This window comes from Paroedura picta, chromosome 5, assembly GCF_049243985.1.
Source record: "Paroedura picta isolate Pp20150507F chromosome 5, Ppicta_v3.0, whole genome shotgun sequence".
Lineage (NCBI taxonomy): Eukaryota > Metazoa > Chordata > Lepidosauria > Squamata > Gekkonidae > Paroedura > Paroedura picta.
The window spans coordinates 46,387,610-46,410,790 of NC_135373.1; the positions used below are offsets into that span (position 1 = coordinate 46,387,610).

Sequence of the window (23,181 nt, forward strand, 5' to 3'; positions counted from 1 at the left end):
CAGGCAAGGTTTAATGTAATGCCATATGCAGTCCTGGAAGGTAGATTTCAAGGGATTTCCTCTTGTCCAAACTTGAGAAGACAGCCAGTTTTTTACAGTGTTCGGTTTACTCATCAGAGGTTTTTACTGGAATGTATCAGTTTTATATATTGCTGTTAATTGGACTATTTCTGTACAATGCCAATAAAGGTCGTATGTATGAATGTATATTCACAAACAAGAAATTAGCAGACTGAGACTTGGAAGGGCAAGCACGCACAAAGGAACTAGATAATATCTTAAGTATACAGAAATGTTGATGATTGCCAAGATCAAGATAATTCATAGTATTTCATATTACCAGGTATGGATGTGAAAACTGAACAATGAAGAAAGCTGACATGAAGCTGGCCCCAGAGAAGCACCTGGTCTCGATCTGGGCCAGGGCCTTTTCAGTCCTGGCCCTGACCTTGGTGGAATGAGCTCCCAGAAGAGCTGAAGGCCCTGATGGAGCTGTCTAAGTTCCACACTTGTAAAATGGAGCTTTTCTGCCAGGTCTTTGGTCAAAGCCGGAGTTAGGAACAAATGGGACCACACCATCCAACATGGTACCATCATGCGAACCCTCCATTATCAACCCAATTGGCTGATAATAGGGGTGGTAGGGGGACTATGCCATCTTCTTCTTGTTTATTTTTTTAGGGGGTTGGTTTTATTGGGTTTTTAATTTGTTTTATGTAACCCTCCACGAGTCTAAGGAAAGTGGCGGGATAGAAATCAAATAAATGAATAAATGAATGAATAAGTAATCATTTGCAATATAATATTGGAAAGTTTTATAGATACCATGAACTACGGCTTAAGTGGCCCATAAAGTTGCCAATCTCTCTGTGTGTGTGAAGATCTGGAATTTCAATTGATATCCAAATTACAAAGATCAGTTGCCCTGGAAAAAAATGGCTACGTTGCATGATGGACTCTGCAGGGGCTCTCCAGATGTCCATTGACTACGATTCTCATAAGTGCCTACCAGCAGCTGCTGGCAGGGGTTCATGGGAACTGTAGTCCATGGATGTCTAGAGAACCAGAAATTGGCTACCCCTACAGCATACCCTGCTGAGGCCCCTTCCCCCCTACTCCCAATTATATCTCCCCTAGACTCCACCCCAAAATCTCCAGGAATTTCCTTACCCAAAGCTGGCAACTTTGGTTCTAGATCAAATCAAGGCTAAACTCTCTCTAGAAGTTGAAAAACAAAACTGAGGTTATTGTAACTTGGACATATAATGAGAATAGAAGACAACAATACAAGATAGTAGGAAAAGAGGAAGATCCAGCATGAGATAGATTGATTCAATTGACATATTCTATTGAGAAGTTCTAAAGTCTAAACAACTTTATTTAATTCATTTATACCAGGGCTTTCTCCTCAAGGGAGGCCCAAAACAGATCATATTATTTTCTTCTCTCTCTTATACTCAATCCTAATGTATTCAGTGGGTCTTAATCCCTAGTCAATGTGTTTAGGATTTCAATTTAGGTTACATTCCTGTAATCTATAGGGCACCAAATGGGAAGAAGGGGCAACAGCCTCTGAGCATTAAGGCCAGTTCACATATTGCAAAGTATTTGTATTCCTCAGTCAGTCAGTCAAATTTGTATACCCCAAGGCCATTACAAAATATATTTTTAAATGTCTAAGTTATAAAGATAAAACGGTTACAATGATAAAAGTTTGCAAAAAAGAAAGTAAAGAATATTCCTCTATTGAAATGTATAAGATAGTTGTATGTGCATTCAGGTTCAGGAGATAAATTTATTCTGGTGTATAGATCCCAATGGGTTTTGTGTGATTTGCTCTTTATCAAGTAAGAAAAAACAAGATAGCAGCTGTTTTTGAAGCTACAGAATTATTATTTTCCGAAAAAAACTGTAATACTGTTTCATAAGGACCCTTTAAAGCAGTGGCTCTCAGCTTTGGGGTTGGGACCCCATTTGGGGTCGCCTGGCCCCTTCCCCGAGGTTGCCTGCTTGCCTGCCACAGCAGCAGCAGGCAGCGGTGTGTGGAGGCGAGTGGTGGTGGCAGAGGAGTGCGGAGGCAGTGGCTGGCGGAAGTAGGCAGAGGCGGTGGAGCCATGGCAATGGCTGCCTCCGCACCACCTCGATTGTTGTGCACATGTACATGCACACCACTTGCGCATACGCGTTTCCAGCGTCCCACTGGCTCCTTCTGCAACGTGGATGTGGCGGCGGTGGCAGCCGCCCCCTCCCTCATGCAGGGCCCTTACCTCCCTCCAGTCACTTCCTGCAGGGGGTTGCCCATGCCATGGCTAGGGGGGCCGTCGGAAGCGCCTCCACAGTGCTAATTGGCAGCTCCTCCGGCTGGGTTTCAGCGCTGAAGTTGGGGTCACAGTGAAGAAAACGTTGAGAACCACTGCTTTAAGGGGTTTTGTTCCATTTCTTTACCAAGCTGTGCTGCAGCGATACAGTACCGCTTGTTGGGGAAAGGAGTGGGCAGCTCCCATTGGAACTGTCATTGTGCCTACACTTTTGCACATGCGCAATAAGATGGGGAGGAGTAGGAGTTGGGGTCACAGCAATACCAAGAAATATGAGAATAGGGGCATACTCCTTCTTCTCCCCTGGCACTTACTGCTGTCACCACAGTAAGGCCACATTTTCACTGTCTGCAAACATCATCTGAACTATGTTTTTACATAGTATGTGAACACAGACACCCTGGTTTGACCTTGATTTATTTCCAGTAGTGTCATCCCCCTGGCAAAGGTGATGAAACTAATATTTATCAAGGCAACCCAGGATATGAGCAATTACCTGGAATATGAATCATAGTTTCATAAGCTGGCCATAGTTAAAATAATTGGGGTGGATCCAACCATCGTGCAAGGAGCCTTCCTCCAATCTATGGGGACTTCCGCCAATGTAAGTGGCCCTTCCACCAAGAAAAGAGCTATTTGATCTGGAGGAAGACTCCTTAGGATGGGGAATATCTTCAAAATTCACTTGGTGGAGCAGGATGACACGGTTAGGATTCACCCAAGTACTTTTTTTTGTTAAACTATGTAGTTTCAGTACTTATACATAATCTTATGCTGGTTTCCACCAATTCCTCCTTCCCTCTGCATTTCCCACCTAGGTTGTTCTTGAGGAAAGAGAGGATTCTCTCTTTCTTTGGCTGATAGGCCAAAATGCACAAGATCAAGAGCAGAGAGAGACACGCACACATACACACCCTGCAAAGGATCCTGTACTCCATGCTGCTGGGTACCATCATTCACCAGACACAAAGCTATGGTTAAAATAAACTGCAGTTTCATATTGTATTTGAAGCAAGCCACAGTCTGATCAGAGAGACATTTGAGCCCTTGCTCAAAAAATGGGCTTCTTCTAGGTGACCAACATTGCACAGATAGGCTGAGGAATACAACTTTACAGCTGAATTCTCAGTGTAAGTACACAAAGAAGTACCTCCATATGTATTTGTAAGAGTTCTGCTTTTAAAATACTAGAGAAAAAGCACTCTCTTTCGGCATTTTCATTTGCAACATTGAAAAATCGTTTCTTTACCAGAGGGTGGCACTGCTGGCAAAAAGTTTTTCCCATACAGTTTTGTTTTACTAGTTTGTGTGCAATTTGAAAAGCATGAAAACCAGAGCCTGATTCATAGTATGCCCCCACACCCAACATATCTGTAGCTGGAAAACTGCATTTTCCTACCAATGAAAATGAATTCTGGTGAGATTCATCAGCACCTGTCAGCTGGCAGTTGTTGCTTCAATGGGGAAGATGAAATGTGTCCTCAGACCTTTTAAACAACTCTGTGTCTCTTGGATTCTTCTCACTGGCTAAATGATTGAGAATACCCTGCTATAACCAGACAGTGTGGAGAAGCTGGGCATAGCAGGCACAGATTTTGATGCGAGTAATGGGTGTCTTAGAGATGCTTTACAGAAGGGTAATGATAGAGGGGAACAGTTGCTAGGAATCCAAGTGTGAACTATGCAGAGATTTATGCCAGGATACTAAATTGTGCAGGGTGATCCCATGTGTTTATGGTCATAGTGAGACTTTTTGAGTGAAAAAAAGGACTTGAAACCACCATCATGTGCAATTCAAAAACTGCCACATGTCAATTATTAGCAATGTTTATCATGACCAGGATGCAAACCAGTTTTCTTATATTGACTCATTGTTGATTTCTTTCCTGAATCCAGATGTCATTTGGCTCTTTAATTGGACAAAGTTGCAGAATCCTGACACACAGTCAGGGACTATTTTTCATGGGCACAAACCAAGCAGAAGGAGCCTTTATATACAGAAGTTAGGAAGCAAGGACACGATACCAGTCCCTTTCCTGTATGCCTTCACTGAATATGCAGTCTCCCAGAACTCTCATTTCCTGTTCTTTGTCTCTCATGGATCAAAGGCAGGAATTTTCTCTGATTCTTCATTAAAAGGTTAGCTTAATGGATACCTGTCCTACAGTGCAAGCATATATAGGTTCACTCACATTTAAGACTCACTGCATTCAATAGGGCTTACTTATCATTAATTGTGCATATGACTGCAGTATCCTTAACACGCCCGCGGCGCCGCGGGCGCCGCGGACTAAATAATTCGGTAAGCCCTCAGGCGGAGGGCTTTGTCCGTGATGAGGAAGGGGCCGGATTGGCCCCTTCCTCCTGACAGACCATCAGCCGGGCCAATCGGCAGGCACAAAGCGCCTGCCGATTGGCCCGGCCGAGTCCTAACCTACTGAAGGAAGCAACTGTGAGCCGCGCGGAGCGCGGCTCGCAGTTGCTTCCTTGAGAGCGGCCTGACGCCTCTCACCGCTTTAGCCCGCCCGCAAAGGGAACCCCCGGCAGTCGCACGGAGCGCGGCTGCCGGGGACTCCCTGCCCGGCGGGCTGAAGCGGCGAGAGGCGCAAAGCGCCTCTCCCCGCTTCAGCCCGCCCGCAAAGGGAACCCCCGGCAGTCGCACGGAGCGCGCCTGCCGGGGACTCCCTGCCCGCCCGCAAAGGGAACCCCCGGCAGTCGCACGGAGCGGCTTCCCTTTCCGAATGCCGGGGCCTCCATCTTCTAGCGCCCGCTGCATTAAGCTGCAGCGGGCTTGATTGCTAGTTTATAATATATTTTATTAAGATTTTAATAAAAATGTTAACAGTTCTAGAAAACATTTATGCCGCAAAAAGAAAATAGAATGAGAAACAAACATTGTGCCTACACTTGTTTATAGATTGTTTTATGTATTGTTCTTTGTTCCTATGTAAACAACCCTGAGCCTTCGGGGAGGGCGGTATATATATAAACAAACAAACAAATAAACAACATACAAGGTAAAATCATCATAATGTAGTTCTGAGTTTCCAGGTGACCAGGACATAAGCAATTACCAAATAATTCAAATTTACCCATTTATAACATGATTACTAACTTAAACTTATTTCAAAATTTAGTCCTTAAAACCATAAATCATCACATTTTCCCCCTTTCATATCAGAAATCAATAAGGGGTCCCAATTAGTCATCAATGAAGTTGTTGTCTTTTCTCTAATCAAAGCCATCTCTGCAAATTCCAACATCTTCAACAGCCAGTCCTCAGTTTTCTAATTCTGAACATATAATAGTCTCACTGCTGTTATCATATACAGAAACAAGGTTCTGTGACTATTTTCAGGCTGTTTACCTATCAATCCCAAAAGAAAAGCTTCTGACCTCATTTTTAGATTAATCTTAAAAATCTTATGCATCAATAAATATATTTGTATCCAAATTTCTTAGCTTTACTACAAGTCTACCATATATGATAAAAATTCCTACTTGTTCAGATTTTCATCACTTAGTTGAAGTATTTATGTACATTTTACTCAATTTTAATATCTATCACCTATATAATATTTTATTAAAATGTTCTGTCTAAAACTTAATGTAAATTTAATTCCTCTCAGCTACATTCTTTCCCATTATTCCATTTATATATTGTATCCAAAATTCCCATTCCATTTATCATACATTCATCTGTTCGTGTCATATTTTAATAAAAGGGTACACATTTTCAGTTGAGCATAATTTTATCTCAAACACAGTTTTAGTTTCTTCAAACCCATATAATCTTTTATCTGCTTTAAATCTTTCTAATAATTGTGCAAAGAAAAACCGGTGACAGTTAAATCCTTCTCTTATTAACTTTTTCATTTACAGTCCCCTTGGGAAAAATCCAGTATGTCTTGATAAATTAACCATTTGTCTTTAGTTACTATTTCAAGTCTATAAAAAACTTCTTGTGTTGAAATCTACAGTGCTGTTTTTGTACAAAATCTAGCCTTATACTTATTCCATAACCTCAAGAATGTATAATATAATGTTTTTTAAAGTCTACATTAACTTTAGCTCTATCATACCATAAGTGCTTGAGCCAACCAAACCTTAAATCATGACCTTCTAATAACCTTTTATTTCTCAGTAATACTAATTCTTTCAACCATACAAGACAACATGCAGCAAAATATGTTTTCAAATTCAGTAAGACCAACCCCCCTCTTTCTTAGCATCTTGCAATATCTTATCTTATATTGAATATTAGGCTTTTCCCCTTGCCCATGATATATCTTTCTGTGATTGTTTAAAATGGTACATCTGGAATCAGTGAAGGTATTGTTTGGAAAACAAATAACATTCTAGGCAAGACATTCATTTCCATCACAGCTGTTCTGGAGAAGAGGAGGTTGGAGGGACGTGTTTGCTGTCTTTAAGTATTTGAAAAGTTGTCAGAGGAGGGCAGGGAAAGGTTCCTGTTGGCAGCAGAGGAGAGGACCTGCAGTAATAGGTTAAAACTACACGAAGAACGATATAGGCTAGATATCAGGGGGAAAATTTCACAGTCAGAGTAGTTCAGCAGTGGAATCGACTGCCTAAGGAGGTGGTGATCTGCCCAGCACTGGCGGTCTTCAATCAGCAGTTGGACAGATATTTATCCAGGATGTTTTAGGCTGATCCTGCATTGAGCAGGGGGTTGGACTAGATGGCCTGTATGGCCCCTTCCAACTCTATGATTCTCCTCAACAGAGACAATTTCCAATTTATCCCATTTTGACAAATCTTTTAAAATTTCATGCCAAATTTTAACATAGTTGTTTTGAAATAACATACAATTCATATTTGTCAAAATTATATCCGGTTATTTCATCTTATTTTCAGTCTTAATGCCAGTTCGTCCGTCAGTTCTATTTGACCTTGTATATTCTTATTTCAGTTAACATCTTTGGAAGACCCTTTTAAAGGGAATAGAGGTATTAATGACTAGGTGGAAAGAATTTAGTTCAATTACAGGATTTAAAATTAACAAAAGATTGCAGTATTAATGGCTAACCCTAGGAGACAGCTCTTTCCTACTACCAGCAACTAGTGTGGAGTGGCTATTTATATCGGTGTATATATCTGGATACATTAATATATCACAAAGCTATTAGGAGTACGAAGGAGAAAATGATTGAAAAATACTTCGTACACAAGATGTGTTATCTAAAACCTATGTAATTAATGACTATTTGAAATGCCCCAAAGAAACTGAACATTTCAAAGGTCACAATTAACTCTTCCGTTGATTTGCTGTGTTATTAAAGCCACAGCCTTGTGAAGACAAATGCAGTATGAGACAGCCAGAGTGATGTAGAGGTCAGAATGTCAGATTAAGATCAGAGTAGGATATAAATGAAGAGTTGGTTTTCTATACCCTGCTTTTCAATACTGGAAGGAGTCCCAAAGTGACTTACAATCACCTTCCCCTTCCCCATAACAGACACCATGTTAGGTAGGTGGAGGCTGACAGAGCTCTAAGAGAAAAAAATATCAAAGAGAACTGTGACTAACTCAAGGTCACCCAGCTGGCTGCCTGTAGAGGAGTGGGGAGTGTCAAAACACATTTCTCCAAATTAGAGTCTGTCATTCTTTACCCACTACATCACGCTGGCTATAAACAGTGAAGGTAGATATAATATACAGCAAATTCTTTCAGTTGCCAGTGATTGAACCAGTTTCCAGCAATCAATGTTATCCCACCTCTCATTCTTCAGGTGGGATGTCTTCCATTCTTAATTTGAATTCAATCTGATGATAGCAGTTTAATCTGTCCTGTTCTGCAGGCTGTGTATAATTTTACAAAGCTCTTTCATGGCCTCCCCTACATAGTACTAAACTCAGACAACCCTTTGATCCTGTGAGGTGATCCACAAAGTTAATCACTTAAGTTAACCAATATTGACAACAGCTATGGTCAATGTCCATGGGGCTCAAACTGGCTTATGTGGTTTTCCCCCATACTCTATGTGGGTTCAATTGCAAGATAATCTGTTTTAAGCTGTTGGTTTTATTGTTTGTCTGTAGAGGGTTTGCAGGTTGACCACAGTGTCTGACTGTTTCACAGATAAGTCATTTTGTGCCTGTGAGAAACAGAATCCCCCCCCCAAAGCAAAACAGGAATCAAGGAAATTGGTTCTGCCATTCAATAAACAGCAAGACATTTATTGATTTTGTACAAAACTGACTCCAGATGTATTTAACAGAAACATAAGGATGTCGTTTCATATTTTAATATAATCTCCTGCTGTTTTTTCCCCCCCTGGGACTAAGTCCCAGTGAATAGATCTGAGTAGCATTCTGAGTAGACCTATTTAGAATGGCTCCCTTAGTGTATTATTGTTGCTATGGAATGTGTGTGTGTTTAAGACTGATTTAAACTGTTCTAGGGACTGAATAATCAATCTATAAATGGAAAGAACAAAAATAAACACAGCCTTGTGAGACTTCATATTGGGACTTATTTTTGAGCAATCATGTATAGAACTAGATTGTGAGAATGCAGTCCTGTACACATTTACTTGGGAGTAAACCCCATATATGGGGGGATTTCTGCACCCGTTAAATGTACCAAAGTGCTTTCCTTATGTAGTCGTTATATTCCGTCCCCTCCATATGATGTTGCCAACATCTAGCGTCTGGGCAGTAACCGGCTGGCTAAATCCTCCATTTTAAAGCGCTAGTTGGGGAATTGCATAAAGTGGATTCCCCAACCTATTTAACGCTAGCTAAGGGAGGGCAAGCGGCAGGCAACCAGCAGAGGGCAGGTATGGAGGCTCAAATGTGCCTGCCTTGTACTGCCCGCGCACCCGCCTCTCTCTCCCTTGTTCCCGCGGATGGGAATGTCTTTTTTAAAAGGTCTAACATCCTGGAGCAACAAATAGGCGGACAAGCATGCAGGCGATGCCAGAATTTCCCCCCCAAAGTTGTAACATAAAGCATGCCTCTCTAAAGTTCTCCCCCCAAAAATCAGTAATGAGATTGATTTTTAAAAGCATTAAGATTTGTGATTCCATAAGGGGTGGCATTCAAAAAGCACTATGCATCTATGGTAGATACACAGGCATTTAAACACGTTAGATCAGTGGTCCCCAACTTTTTAATCACCGGGTCAACTCTTGACAATTTTAGTGAGGGCCAGTAGCCTTTTGCTGAGGGACATCGCCACTGCCTGAGCCCCTGCTCCACTTGCTTTCCCACCAAAACTTCCTGCCACCCACTAGGGTTATAAAGGCAAGAGATGTTCAGAGATGGTTTGTCATTACCTATTTCTGCATAGCAACCCTTGTTGGTCTCCCATCGTAATACTAACTAGGGCCGACCCTGCTTAAACTAGATGAGATCAAGGTTTTCTGAGTAAAAGTGTACTGCAATAGTCTTTACAGGGCAGTAACTATTTGATCGTAATCAGATTGATTTACTTCCTGGTAATCTGGTACTTCTTCACATAAACTTGTGCTGAGCCTGAAGCAGTCCTGTACAACTCATAAGAGGTTTAATGTGGGTTTAGTGTTCCTACTGATGTTGCACAACTAATGCCTGCGTGGATGTGAAAGTGGACAGCACACATGAACCAGAGAATGCACTATGGTCCATTGTTTATTTACTAGAGATTATTTCCCACACTCTTGGTTTTTCTCGGAGCTTAGGGCAGCACACGTGGCTCTTCGCTCCTCCATTTCATTCTCACAACAACGCTTTGATGTCAGGGGTCTGGTTCTGGTATCACCTTTGCCACAAATTCATTAGGGGAAGCCACTCAGCCCTCCCCATTGCAATCTATGGAGAGGCCTCCCCATCCACTATCAGGGACTGTTTTAAGGACTGGCAAAGCACGGTAAGGAAAAAGAGCCACAATGTAATTTTATAAAAAATTCTACAGAGATTCTTTTTATGTGATGTTTTACTAATGTGCAGGGAGGTGTGTGCCTAATTAGTAAAAAACGTACAAGAATCTTAATGCAATTGTTCGTACAAATGGGCATTGATAAGATAGAGGGGGAAACTTTAAACTCTAAAAGGACTGTATAAATGCTAAATACTGTTATGGTATGTAATGTCCAGAGAGAGAGAAAAGCCTACATTTGGGGTGGAGCGAAGAAAACAGACCTAATCAACCCATTGCCACAATACAGTTTGATGTAGAGCTGGAAATACAGATTTTAAATAATAATTCACAAGTGTGTGATTTTATTTATTTATTTATTTATTTATTTATTTATTTATCATCATCATCATACTTCTATACCGCCCTCCCCGGAGGCTCAGGGCGGTTTATGGCAAGGGTAGTCAACCTGTGGTCCTCCAGATGTCCATGGACTACAATTCCCATGAGCCCCTGCCAGCATTTTCTGGCAGGGGCTCATGGGAATTGTAGTCCATAGACATCTGGAGGACCACAGGTTGACTACCCCTGTGTTATGGGATAGCTCAGGACTGGAAGGCCTGTTCCAAGTCTGTACCAGATCCCAGAGCCAAAGAGATAAGAAAGCGAGAGCCAGCATGGTTTTCCTGTTGGGATATTCTACGATCTGGGAGATACATGTCAAATCCTCTTTCTGCCATGACTCTGACTTGGTGGTCCTGGGCCTGTCATTCTTCCTGAGCCTTATTTATCTCACAGGACTGTTGTGAGGATAAAATGGGGATATACCAGGATTTGGGTAGACCCAGTTTCAAAATTCCACTCTGCTACTCTACCCATCTCAGGGTAACCATACCTTCTTGGCCTAAGGCACCTGAAAGAATTGTTATGAGGGCAAAATGGAGAACATTTATACTGCCTTCTGCTTCTTGGGGAAAGGGCAGGACAAGAATGCACACTGTAGTACAAGGCCAGCGGCTCAGAAGCATGTCCCTGTGAAGAGCCATGTGAATTCTAGCAAAGTGGGCTATTCTTTTAGAAACTGAAACAATTTCTTCATAACTACAGGTCCTAGATAAAACAGTAAAAAAAAAAACAAAAGGTTTGCATCTATATCTATATTGTGTTTGTTGGGGGTGATTTGCAGGGTGTTCGGTAGTTTAGTGGCTCTTTCGGTTGATGGGACTTGCAAAAGTGACTCCCCGCCATCTGCAGAACGAGTACAACTGCTATAGTAAGCAAACTGAGAGCCAGTTTGGTGTAGTGGTTAGGAGTGCGGACTTCTAATCTGGCATGCCAGGTTTGATTCTGCGCTCCCCCACATGCAACCATCTGGGTGACCTTGGGCTCGCCACGGCGCTGATAAAACTGTTCTGACCGGGCAGTGATATCAGCGCTCTCTCAGCCTCACCCACCCCACAGGGTGTCTGTTGTGGGGAGAGGAATGGGAAGGCGACTGTAAGCCGCTTTGAGCCTCCTTCGGGTAGAGAAAAGCGGCATATAAGAACCAACTGTTCTTCTTCTTCTTCAAATAAACCGGACTCACTATATAAACCCACCTCACTCAGCCTAACCTGCAGAGCTGAGGTACCACAGAGGAAGGGGGGCGAGAAGTGTTCGAATGAAACGCACCGCTGTCTGCGTAATCTACCTCAGGAGAGAACGCCGTGCAACACCTCCCAGCTCTTTGGAGGCAGGGCAGGAGAAGCATGTCTTTTGTAAGCAGGAAGGCGGGAGATGTAGTCTTTTTCCCGACCTACTTCACAATTACCTCGACCTGCCGGGCTCTTAGCCGCTAGCTGGTCCGTTGTAGTGCTTCTCCCAGCCGGTGGAGGCTGCTGTGCCTACCGAGACGCCGCAGCTTCCTCCTCCGGCTCTGCTTTCACCTCTCCCAGCGCGTCCTTGGCTCGGCGTTAGACAAGCGAGCTCCAAGACCCAGCAGGGAAGCGCGAAAACGCGCCCCAGAGGAGGAGGAGGAGGAGGAGAGGAGGAGGAGGAGGAGCGGCGGCGACTGGGTTGGGTCGAGTAGAGTCGAGTCGAGCCGGCGGAGCTGCTGCGCTGCAGTGCACGAGGAGCCGGAACAGGGCTTGCTTCCTCCTCGCTGGACGAGCCGAGCCCCTCCGTGGCCAGAGGAGGTTGGCCTGTCCGGCGCCTCCCGTCCGGCTTCTTCGTTAGCGCTGCGGAGCGGCGGCCTCTCCAAGGGACACCCCGGCTGCGCTTCCCTTTCTGCACCTCGGAGGGGTGGCTGCAGTGGCGCCTGCTGCCGCCGCTGCTCGGGCCGTCTCCTTGCCCTTGGTCCAAGTCTCTTGCCCGGGCATCCTCTCTGAGACTCCCTTCCTTTGCGCAGAGGCAGGCTCGGCGCCTTTTGCAGATAATTTTTATAACTTATTATTTTTCTTTTTTTCTTTTTTTTAAGAAAAAAAAACCATGCAGGCTGCGAGTTTGTTATTGTAGCTTGGCCTCTCTTTGGCGGGGAAGGAAAATCTTCAGCCAGACCTCTTGTTCGACAAGCTTCACAGAACTGCCTTTTCTTTTCTTTTTCTTCTTTCTCCCATTTATGCAAGGAAGAGTTTTGTGGCCTTGTTTCTCCTCCCCCACCCCTGCGCTCTGAAATTAGCATTTAAAAAAAAATCACCAAAGCTGCTGGGTTTTGCTGTGGATCAGGTGGAAAATGCAGGCAAAGGGCTTCGGGGTGTTGGGTTTCCTCCATGCTTTGCCCTTCCTGATTGGCATGGCTGCCCTTCTCGGGCTCTTGCCGGTGCTTCATAGCCATGGTTTGATGGCAACGTCGCCCTCTCATATCTACCCCAAAATTATGCATGGGGTTGTAGAGGAGGAGATCACTTCTTCCCCACATGCCACTCAAGATGGTCATCCTAAAATGAAACATCCCACCAATAATTCTCTTGATGGGCATGGCAAGAAACGAAAGATTTTTCCAGTTCTGGCTGTTGACTACAATCATGTGCGGATACCCTTTGAAATTGCACTCTGGATCCTGCTGGCATGCCTCATGAAACTGGGTACGTAACCTCTGTTTGGTTCCTAGGGTTGTGGGTAGTCACTGGGGATGCTCCAGTCAGCAGGCTGAATATTTGCAAATATCCCATGGCTGTATTCCTTTGAATTGCTACTCACTCGATTGAGTCTTTCTGTGTTTGTCCAAAGGCTCTTGAGCTCCCTGGCCACAGGGGGTTCAAAGAAGGATGTCTTCTTGGAGTTATGCTCAGGGAAGCAGGTACCACTTTGAGATGCTCCTTTGAAATGTAAGCCGACTGGTGCTACCTTTATTTATTTTTTATTATACTTATAAACTACCCTCCCATTTTGGCTTAGGTTAGAGTTGCGATACAAGAAACATAATGATTTTGAATGTGCAACAGTTTCTAATGGTAACGGTAGAACATTTAACAGTAGATTAGAACATTGTCATTTTATGCTCAGTGACTGTGTTATTACTGGCTGAACTAACTACTAATATTTCATTTAAGCTAGTTTTGCAAAACTGGTGAATGGTCTCTGTATTTTTCTCAATTAGACTTGAATTGTACATGATTACATTACCCCCTGTACTTTATGGTGCCTTGACTTGCTCTCCGTACGTCCATCCGTACATAAAAGATCAGCCTAGGAAGGATTAACTCAGAACATCTGACAAAGTGGGCTGCATCAAACTAAAGCTTTATGCTGGAATAAAATGTCATTGGTTTTTTAAGACATCTCCAAGACAGGACTCCTTGATCAATTTTGCTGATTCAGACTAACACAGCTATTCCTCTGGAGTGTTTTTTTGGGGAGTGAAATTTCTGATGGTTTTCAGGGCCATGTTGGTGGTAATGCCATTTATTTATTTCAGGAGGTGGGGGGGGGGGATCACACACATTGCCTGTCCAGAAGTGACTGCAGACAATTAACATAAAAATTAGAACTACTGAGAAATAAGGAGAAGGTCACTTGTGTAGCTATTTTTCAGACTTTTCTGTTCCAGGTATCTGAGTGCTCGCACAAGAAAAATGAAGTTCTGGTGATATTTGATATGACATTTATTTGGAGCACTTTGGTGGGTCTACTGGGACTCTAAAAGATTTTAATTGTTAATTATCTACATATGGACTACTCGAGTTTCGAAGCTTTCTTCAGAGACTTGTTTCTGCCATGAAAGCAGCTTGTGGACAAAGTTAGCCTGTTTATCTCCCATGTGCTCTGCATCAACCTTGCTGTATTGTTATATGAATCTGTGTTTATTCAGATCTTGCTCTCCTCTGTGAAGACACAAATCTGCTTAGAACATAATTTTCTCACAGTATCTCTCAGATAATGCAGCTGGTCCAAGTGTCACCAAGCAAGCTTCTATGGTAGAAGTGGGTTAGGGTTAGGGGGATACAGTCTCAAATTTCCCAGGATCTTGGTCTGACATACAATTCATTGTACCACACCAGCGTAATAGTTCCCTGTGTAAGTGGAGAGAACAGAAAGGATGTGGGGATGTGGCTATTGGCTCCCAATGTGTCTTCTTGATAATTCTTGCCTTTAAAATACGTATAAAACTTCATTCAGCAGGATTTCATATGATGACCTCCAGATGGAAAACCGCCTGGTAAAGGCTATGACTTCTGCCACCGCCCCCTTTAAAAAAGTGGTTTTCTTCTAAAGCCAAGCCTGCCATTTCTGGCAGGAAGGGTTGCATCAAAGACGGGATTGTACCAGGTGGTGATATGGATGTCAGTAACAGAGAAGCATTTTTGTAGTTTCCCGGTGAAGTGGCTGTACTATCACACAGCTTTTGATGTGCCTTGAATTTCAAAAGTGGTTGTTGCAGCCTATATAGGGAGATAAAATTGATTATCTTCTAATGGATGGTGATGCTGTTTACTCTTAGTACATAAGTGATTTTCTTGTCATTTCTGGGGATGTGGAATAGCCTCTTTGTGAAATGCAAAATTTGCACCTATTGGGAGTTAAACTGGTTGCAGCAGAAAACAAACTAATCTGGTACCACTGCCAGTGAAAGTACTTGTGTATAGCTTGGAGTGTCACACATTTTTGATCTAAATTGGGCAGTTATGACATAAAGTCTGAGCACTAAGAGAGAAATCTGTACTGAGGGCTAGCCAGCGAACAAAATGCTCACATTTAAAAATCCAAGGTGTTTATGATAGAAACCCCACTGCTGACCTAGAATTCTTGTGATCCCTACCAGAAGTATGGCCCCCAGAGAGCTGTCTGTTCAGCTAACACCAACTGGCTAGGGGTCCTTGGCCCCGAGGAAGTAAGCTTGGCTTTGACAAGAGCCAGGGCTTTCTCATCCCTGGCTCCCATCTAGTGGAATGAGCTACTAGGCGAGATCAGGGCTCTGATGGAACTTACTGAGAATTCTTCCACCAGTCATATGGTTGAGACCAGTGGAAGTACTGATAAACAACGGATTGAGCCTCTCTCTTCTTCCCCTTCTTCCCTCCCACCTATACCAACTCCCTTACCTGTATGTTATTAGTGGACCAAAATGGATCAGCATTGGGACTGACTGGGTACTTTTAATTATGTTTTATTGTAACCAATAAAACCAATGTACACCACTTTGAGCTGGCCAGTCCAAGAGGAGCAGTATAAAAATCGAGAAGGAAGGAAGGAAAAGTAGATCAACCTCAACCAGGACTATGGCCTTTTTTTGTCCTGGCTGTGGACTGGTGGAAGTCTCTGCCGAGTTCAGAGCCCTGCAGGATCTCAGACAAGAGTTATTCCGCCTGGCCTATGGTTGAGATCTCAAACCATCTGATCTTTTGGCTTCCCTGTCAGAACCCACCAGCCAAGCAGCAATGGACAATCTTCGTAAGCCCCCCTTTCTCTTCCATGATAGGAGAAGGGGCAACTTTTAAAAATTTGTTTTGCTGTTATTATTTAATGTATTTTTTAAATGTATATGTTTTATTCTGTTGTAAACTGTCCTTATTCTCGAGAGTGCTGTTAATAAATAATAAAAATAGAAGACCAGAGTTGCAATCCATGGGAGTTTCTCTTGCCTAAGCCCCGTGGAAAGGAACGGGGGCTGTTAAAGGGGCATAGTGGTGCTCATGTACTGCTTGAGAGCATCTCCATGGGGCCTGAATCCCAAAGGTCTGAGGATATTGTTTGTTTGAATGGAGGATGGACTCTTTCTCTTTCCTGGTGGGCCACTTCCTTAAAAGGGCCCCTGGCGTCCAAGGGTAAACTAAGCCAAGATACCCCTGCAGTTCTGACTGTGCTTAAAAAGTCCACTGAACCCAGATGTGGATCATGGTTATAATGGCAGTGGTACTACAGTGGCCCAGGTCGAAGTCAAGTGGATCCTGTGGCATCGACAGCACCACGGGGTCAGCTTGCTCTGGGCAGGCTGTTTTAGTGTCCTGATCTTAAATGGAGAGTTGTATTTCTAAATAATATTGCAGGCAGCCATTCTCCCCTCCCCCCCCATTGCTTTGTATCATAAGGCTGGATTACCTTTTTCTGTGAGTACGTATTTTTCTTCTGTATGTTTAAATTTTTATTTGCAATAGAACTCTTCTTGCAGTGTTGTGGTTGCCTTTCCTAATTTGGAGGAATTGAGGTATTGTGAGGATATCTGCTTTGGTTTAGCAACTGAATTATTGCCAAAGTTTACACATACCTCTCCCAGGATTGTTCATGCTTTCTCTTTGATAGGGACATTACGAAATTGTCGCTTTAGGGCTTTATGGTCCAAGAGCAAAGAAACTTGCTTATGTACCACATGACTGCTTTTACTCTGGCAGCAACAGAGTAAATCCTGCTATCAGAGAGAGGTAAGAAATTCAAACCATAGGTGTATAGGGACAAGGCTGTTTTTTTTTTTAAATCAAGTGTATTAATCAACAAAATTAACAAAAAGTTACCTTGAAACCTGTGAATAAGCTTACCCTGGTGAGAGATCTTTCTAGAGAGGTTGAGTCAGTGTGAGTCACCCTGGACTCATGGCCTTGATTCACCCACAGTCAAAGAGAAAGACCTGCCCTCTGCAACATAATTGGTGCAAAGGGTGGAATCAAGGCCTTTTTGCTCGTTGCTGTTACTTTGGGATTGAGGGAGAAACAGCATCAGCTTTAGCAGACTGACTGAGACACCAGCAGACTCCTGCAAAATACCACCAGGCAATTCTCTGGGGCTTGTGCCTGTTCTCTTTTTGGCTGGTTGTTCCCCCACTTTGCAAAAGTTCCAGCTGGAACATCCCTGCTGAAGGTAACAGGGCCATCCAAAGAAAAGTTTGCCGTCTTCTAAGCCTATTGATTTCAATGGAATTTGAAGAGTGAAACACTCTGCGCTCCAAGAGACCTACTGATGGAAAGATGAATGAGACTCTAGGGGCTCATGGGAATTGTAGTCCATGGACATCTGGAGGGCCACAGTTTGACTACCCCTCCTCTAGAGCCTCATGGGAATTGTAGTCCATGGACATCTGGAGTACCACAGTTTGGCCACCCCTGAGGGTTCCATTTCCAACAGTCTCCACTCTTTGAAAGCATCCCCATTCGTTTCCTTGTTTTGTGGCCCCCTCAGAGTTTTTTGGGTGCAGCATGGTTTCTGCAGAACTAGTTCTGGAATGCAATTTAGTATGGGGACGATTTTAGCTAATAGGGGAGGGTTTGTTATTGGCTCGCAAACAAGGGTGAAAATTAGTTTCTCCGTTTCTAAAGCATCTTTGCAGATTTGATCTTACCCTGTGTTTTCGTACTGAGGCTGAAATATTGCAACTGATGAAGTTCCTGGATGAAAGTAGCTATTGCCTTTAGGAGATCCTGAAAAAGCGATGGCTCCCGTGTTCCTGCTCCATCTTACATTCATTATACAGACAGGATTGCAAACAATATTTCTTTTTGAGGGGTGCAGGATGTTACGCAGAAGAGAATGGTGGATAACTGGGTTTGTTCCTCCTACATGTGCAGCCAGTGGGTGACCTTGGGCCAGTCACAGTTCACTCAGAGCTCTCTCAGCCTCGCCTGCCTCACAGGGTGTTTATTGTGGGGAGAGTAAGGGTAGACAATTGTAAGCCACTTTGAGACTTCTTCCAGTAGTGTAAAGTGGGGTACAAAAACCTGGCTGTTCTTCATGTGTGCCATCTGCTGAATGTGAGAGAGTGGTTTTTGTGACTTGTGGGTTAGCTAAGGGCAAAGCTGCGCTGTGTGTGTACATGCCTGATTATTTTTCCCAGACTTTTTCTTTTGTAGAAAAAGTCTTTTCTTTGTTAAAAGGGGAGGACCAATGAATGTGGGTGGGAGGGAAAAGAGGCTCTTAAACTTCTCACCAAAGAGAACCATCCCCATGTTTTTTACATCTCTACCCAGCAGCGACGTTTCAGCAAAGATTTACACAGTCCTCTTCTTTCTTGTTAGCTTCCCTCTTCAAAGTGTAGTCCCTGTGATTGCATCTTGCTTGTTGGTTCTACGCACTTTCCCCATCAGACAAATAAATAGAACTGCAAATGACATTTAGTTTTGACCTGAAGTTGCAAAATGTTTTCCTTTAGTGCTATTTTCTTAAGCTGTGACTCTGAACTCTATTTTCTTTAAACTGTGTGCTACAGTCTATACCAGAAGGGTAAGAACTGGGGTCATGGATTGTTGCCTGATCATAAAACATCTCTTGATGTAGTTTCACAATCCTGCCTTTTGCTTCAATGGAGGCTTCCATTACATCCTTGGCCCTTCTTATGACAGGGGTCAGAGGCCTGCTTTTTCTTAAGCATGCTTAGCGTGAGGGAGTCCATTTTTGTATCAAAGTTTGCTAGAATAACATGCTTGCTGATCTTACCTTGTAATGCCAGGAGACCTCATGCAATGACGGTGCTCGGTGGAATACTTCTGGGTTTTGGGTGAACAGGAGAGGGAGATCACCTTAGACCCCTTCAGGATGACGGCCTGGGACTTGCTGTGTTGAGCTGACAGAAGGCCCTACTTTGACTGTGCTAATGGACTTTCAAGCTGAAACTCTTAAGACAAGGTTTGTGTGTTTAGCTTTATGTATAATCCGCTAGTTTAACACGTGTCCTTGCTGGGAAAGTAATGTCCTTTTTTTTAACATGGCTTATATCTACTCCTGAATATTTCATGTGAATGTGGCAAAAGGAGGGCACATGCAGACCCTTCCTAGGGTGGCTCCTGGCATCCACAGGAAAGACTACCTCCTCTCAAGAAAGCAGTGCAGAAGATTGCTCTGGGACACTTCCATATGGCTTTATTGAACATGATAAACTTTTGGATTCACACACCTGCTGCATACACTGAACTACTTTCCACTGCAGCATGTTACAAGGGTTTATCCCTTCTCTTTCAGAATTTTCTACACGGTTCATTTCCTCACCATCCTTGTCCTAAATATATATCTTCTGAATTGTAAAAAATACCTGCGCTTTATTGCTTCTGCCTGTCTTTACTCTTCCATTCTGGAGTCTTTGTGTGCTCCTGTGGTGACCAACCATTTTAATTCAACTGGTGATCCCATCTGCTGTCTTGTCTTTCCCTTCACTTTGGAACTTGTGGCCTCCAGAGATTCCTATAGTTTTCTTCCTTTCATATGTTGAGTATCATTCTAGAAGACAAGTCCTATGTGCATTTTCTAATTAGTGGGGGTATTTTGGTTGAGCATATCACTTCTTCTGCAGTATTCCCTTACTTTTACTTTTCCTTTTCGGAAAACTTACAGGCAAGTCTGTTTTCTTTTTAACACCCCATTTTATATTGCATGCTGCCTTTTGAGCAGTTTTAGACATAATAAATGCTGCTATTATCACAGTGTGTGGGTGAACAGAAAGAGGGAACACTCTTTTGCCTGCGCGTTGTGTGACTGCAGCTTTAAAAGCATGCAAAAACACAGTTATCCCACCAGGTTGCTTTCCTGGGAAGTTGCTGAGTCCTCCATCAGAGGATCTACTTATGTATGATTGACACATGCCAAAGGTAGAGGTGGTACTATAGTAAGAAATGCAGCTCTTCAGATTGCAGATGATGAGGTTCATCTTTGAATACTCCCATCACTTACAGAACTCACTGCGTATAGAAAGGGAGAGAGATTATGCCTCTTCTGTCTATTTTCTATGCTGGTTCATAGAATCATAGAGTTGGAAGGGGCCATACAGGCCATCTAGTCCAACCCCCTGCTCAACGCAGGATTAGCCCTAAGCATCCTAAAGCATCCAAGAAAAGTGTGTATCCAACCTTTGCTTGAAGACTTCCAGTGAGGGGGCGCTCACCACCTCCTTAGGCAGCCTATTCCACTGCTGAACTACTCTGACTGTGAAAAACTTTTTCCTGATATCTAGCCTATATCGTTGTACTTGAAGTTTAAACCCATTACTGCGTGTCCTCTCCTCTGCAGCCAGCAGAAACAGCATCCTGCCCTCCTCCAAGTGACAACCTTTCAAATACTTAAAGAGGGCTATCATGTCCCCTCTCAACCTCCTTTTCTCCAGGCTGAACATTCCCAAGTCCCTCAACCTATCTTCATAGGGCTTGGTCCCTTGGCCCCAGATCATCTTCGTCGCTCTCCTCTGTACCCTTTCAATTTTATCGATGTCCTTCTTGAAGTGAGGCCTCCAGAACTGCACACAGTACTCCAGGTGTTGTCTGACCAGCGCCGTATACAATGGGACTATGACATCTTGTGATTTTGATGTGATGCCTCTGTTGATACAGCCCAAAATGGCATTTGCCTTTTTTACCGCTGCATCACACTGCCTGCTCATGTTTAGTTTACAATCCACAAGTACCCCAAGGTCTCGTTCACACACAGTGCTACCTAGAAGCGTATCCCCCATCCAGTAGGCATGTTTTTCATTTTTCTGACCCAGATGCAGAACTTTACACTTATCTTTATTAAATTGCATCTTGTTCTCATTTGCCCATTTTCCCATTGTGTTCAGATCTCGTTGAACTCTGTCTCTATCTTCCGGAGTATTTGCCAGTCCTCCCAATTTGGTGTCATCTGCAAACTTGATGAGTAGTCCCTCCACCTCCTCATCTAGATAATTAATAAATGTGTTAAAAAGTACCGGGCCGAGCACCGAACCCTGAGGTACCCCGCTACTCACCTCTCTCCAGTCTGATGAAACACCATTGACAACAACTCTTTGAGTGTGGTTCTCTAACCAATTCCCTATCCACCTAACAATCTGAAAATCCAGATTGCAGTCCTTCAACTTATCCATCAGAACATCATGGGGAACCTTGTCAAAAGCTTTACTAAAATCCAAGTAAATTACATCAACCAAATTTCCCCGATCCAGCAAACCTGTTACTTGGTCAAAAAAGGAAACTAGGTTGGTCTGGCAGGACCTTTTGGAGACAAATCCATGCTGACTTCCTTGGATCACCAAATTGTCCTCCAGATGTTTGCAGATCGCTCCCTTTAATATCTGCTCCATTATCTTCCCCACAACAGAGGTCAGACTCACTGGTCTGTAGTTTCCCGGGTCATCCTTCCTCCCTTTTTTGAAGATTGGAATAACGTTTGCTCTTTTCCAGTCCTCCGGGACATCTCCAGTCCTTAAAGAGGTTCCGGAGATGATGGACAAGGGCTGTGCAAGTTCTCTGGAAAGTTCTTTGAGTACTCTCGGGTGCATTTCATCTGGACCAGGGGATTTGAACTCATCCAGTGCAGCTAAATGCCTCTCGACAACCTCTCTATCCATGTTAACCTGCCACCCAGACACTATCCTTTGGCTACAGCCATCTCTAGATGTGCCTATTGACCTGTGGGGAAAAAAACAGATGTAAAATAGGCACTAAGCCTTTCTGCTTTCTCTGCATCTTTCATTAGAGTTTGTCCATCCGCACCCAACAGCGGGCCTATTGCCTCCTTTACTTTACATTTGCTCCTCACGTAACTGAAAAATCTTTTCTTGTTACAATGGGCTTCCCTGGCCAATCTTAGCTCACTCTCAGCTTTGGCCTTTCTGATGATTGATTGGTTCAAAAATGATTGTCTCTCCCATACATGTTTCAGCGCACTTAAGAAGTAGATTTTCCTATTTTGCACAGGAAAATCCAGCTGCAAAAGCACATTGAAAGTGCATTATCCAACATGTGTGGAATATTGTCTCTGTGTTTGCCTTTTTTTTCTCACACATGATCCTACACTTGCAGCCAAAATGGAACAACCTGTTTGATCCTGTTAACTTTCTGCCACCTTATTCCCATCTCATTCTCTAGCATGTACGAATAAGGTCTGCTATTCTGTTCCTAGCTGCTCAAGCTAGCCCAATCTCACCAAACCTGGAAGCTAAGCCTGTCTGGCCTGGCAAGTATTTGGATGGGAGACTCCCAAGGAATATACCAGGGTCCTGACAAGAAGGCATGTGAATCTGCTCAGTATGTCTCTTTCTTTGGAAACCCTATGGGGTTGACGTAAGTCTGCTGTGACTTCATGGCAGGAGCAGAGAAAAGCTGGATCTGAAGCAAGAGTAGAATATAAGTGACAAAATCAGCAACATGAATAGTCCTAACTAGTACAATCTTTTTGGAAGCTTAGCTGGGTTGGCCACAGTTAGTGTTTAGATGGGAGACTACCAAGGAAATTGGGGTTGCTATGCAGAGAAAAGCAATGACAAACCCCAGTTTCCTCTTACCTTGAAAGCTCCATGATCCTGGACTTGCCATTTGTCAGTTTTGACTTGATAGTAGCTTTGTTAATAATAACAATTGTGTGCTATTTTGATTGTATGTTCCACCTGTCCCTATTTATCAGGGATTCTCCATTTTGTGGAAACCATCTCTAAGAAATCACTGTGGGTTGGTGCGGCTGAGTTCAGCTTTCAGAATGCCAGAGGACAAGGATTACATGGTAAATGAATGCAGGAACTAGCCATGGAGATGTGTTGCATGCTGTTTCCATGCTTCATTCAGCTCACATTTTCTCATACTTCTCCCTAATAGATTGCTGTGCATATTTTTACATTAGGGGTAAGTTTTGGGGGATCCA

General features: G+C 43.4%; 1 protein-coding gene across 1 annotated transcript in view; it reads left to right on the forward strand.

Moving 5' to 3' along the window:
* The first annotated feature begins 12,108 nt into the window (after window positions 1-12,108).
* The window catches only part of SLC9A1 (solute carrier family 9 member A1), a 78,126-nt gene continuing 67,053 nt past the window's right edge, over window positions 12,109-23,181 (forward strand). Inside the window, exon 1 of the mRNA XM_077337689.1 lies at window positions 12,109-13,241. Within this exon, the coding sequence (XP_077193804.1) occupies window positions 12,890-13,241 (352 nt within the window). The 5' untranslated portion in view covers window positions 12,109-12,889. The remainder of the gene's footprint in view (window positions 13,242-23,181) is intronic.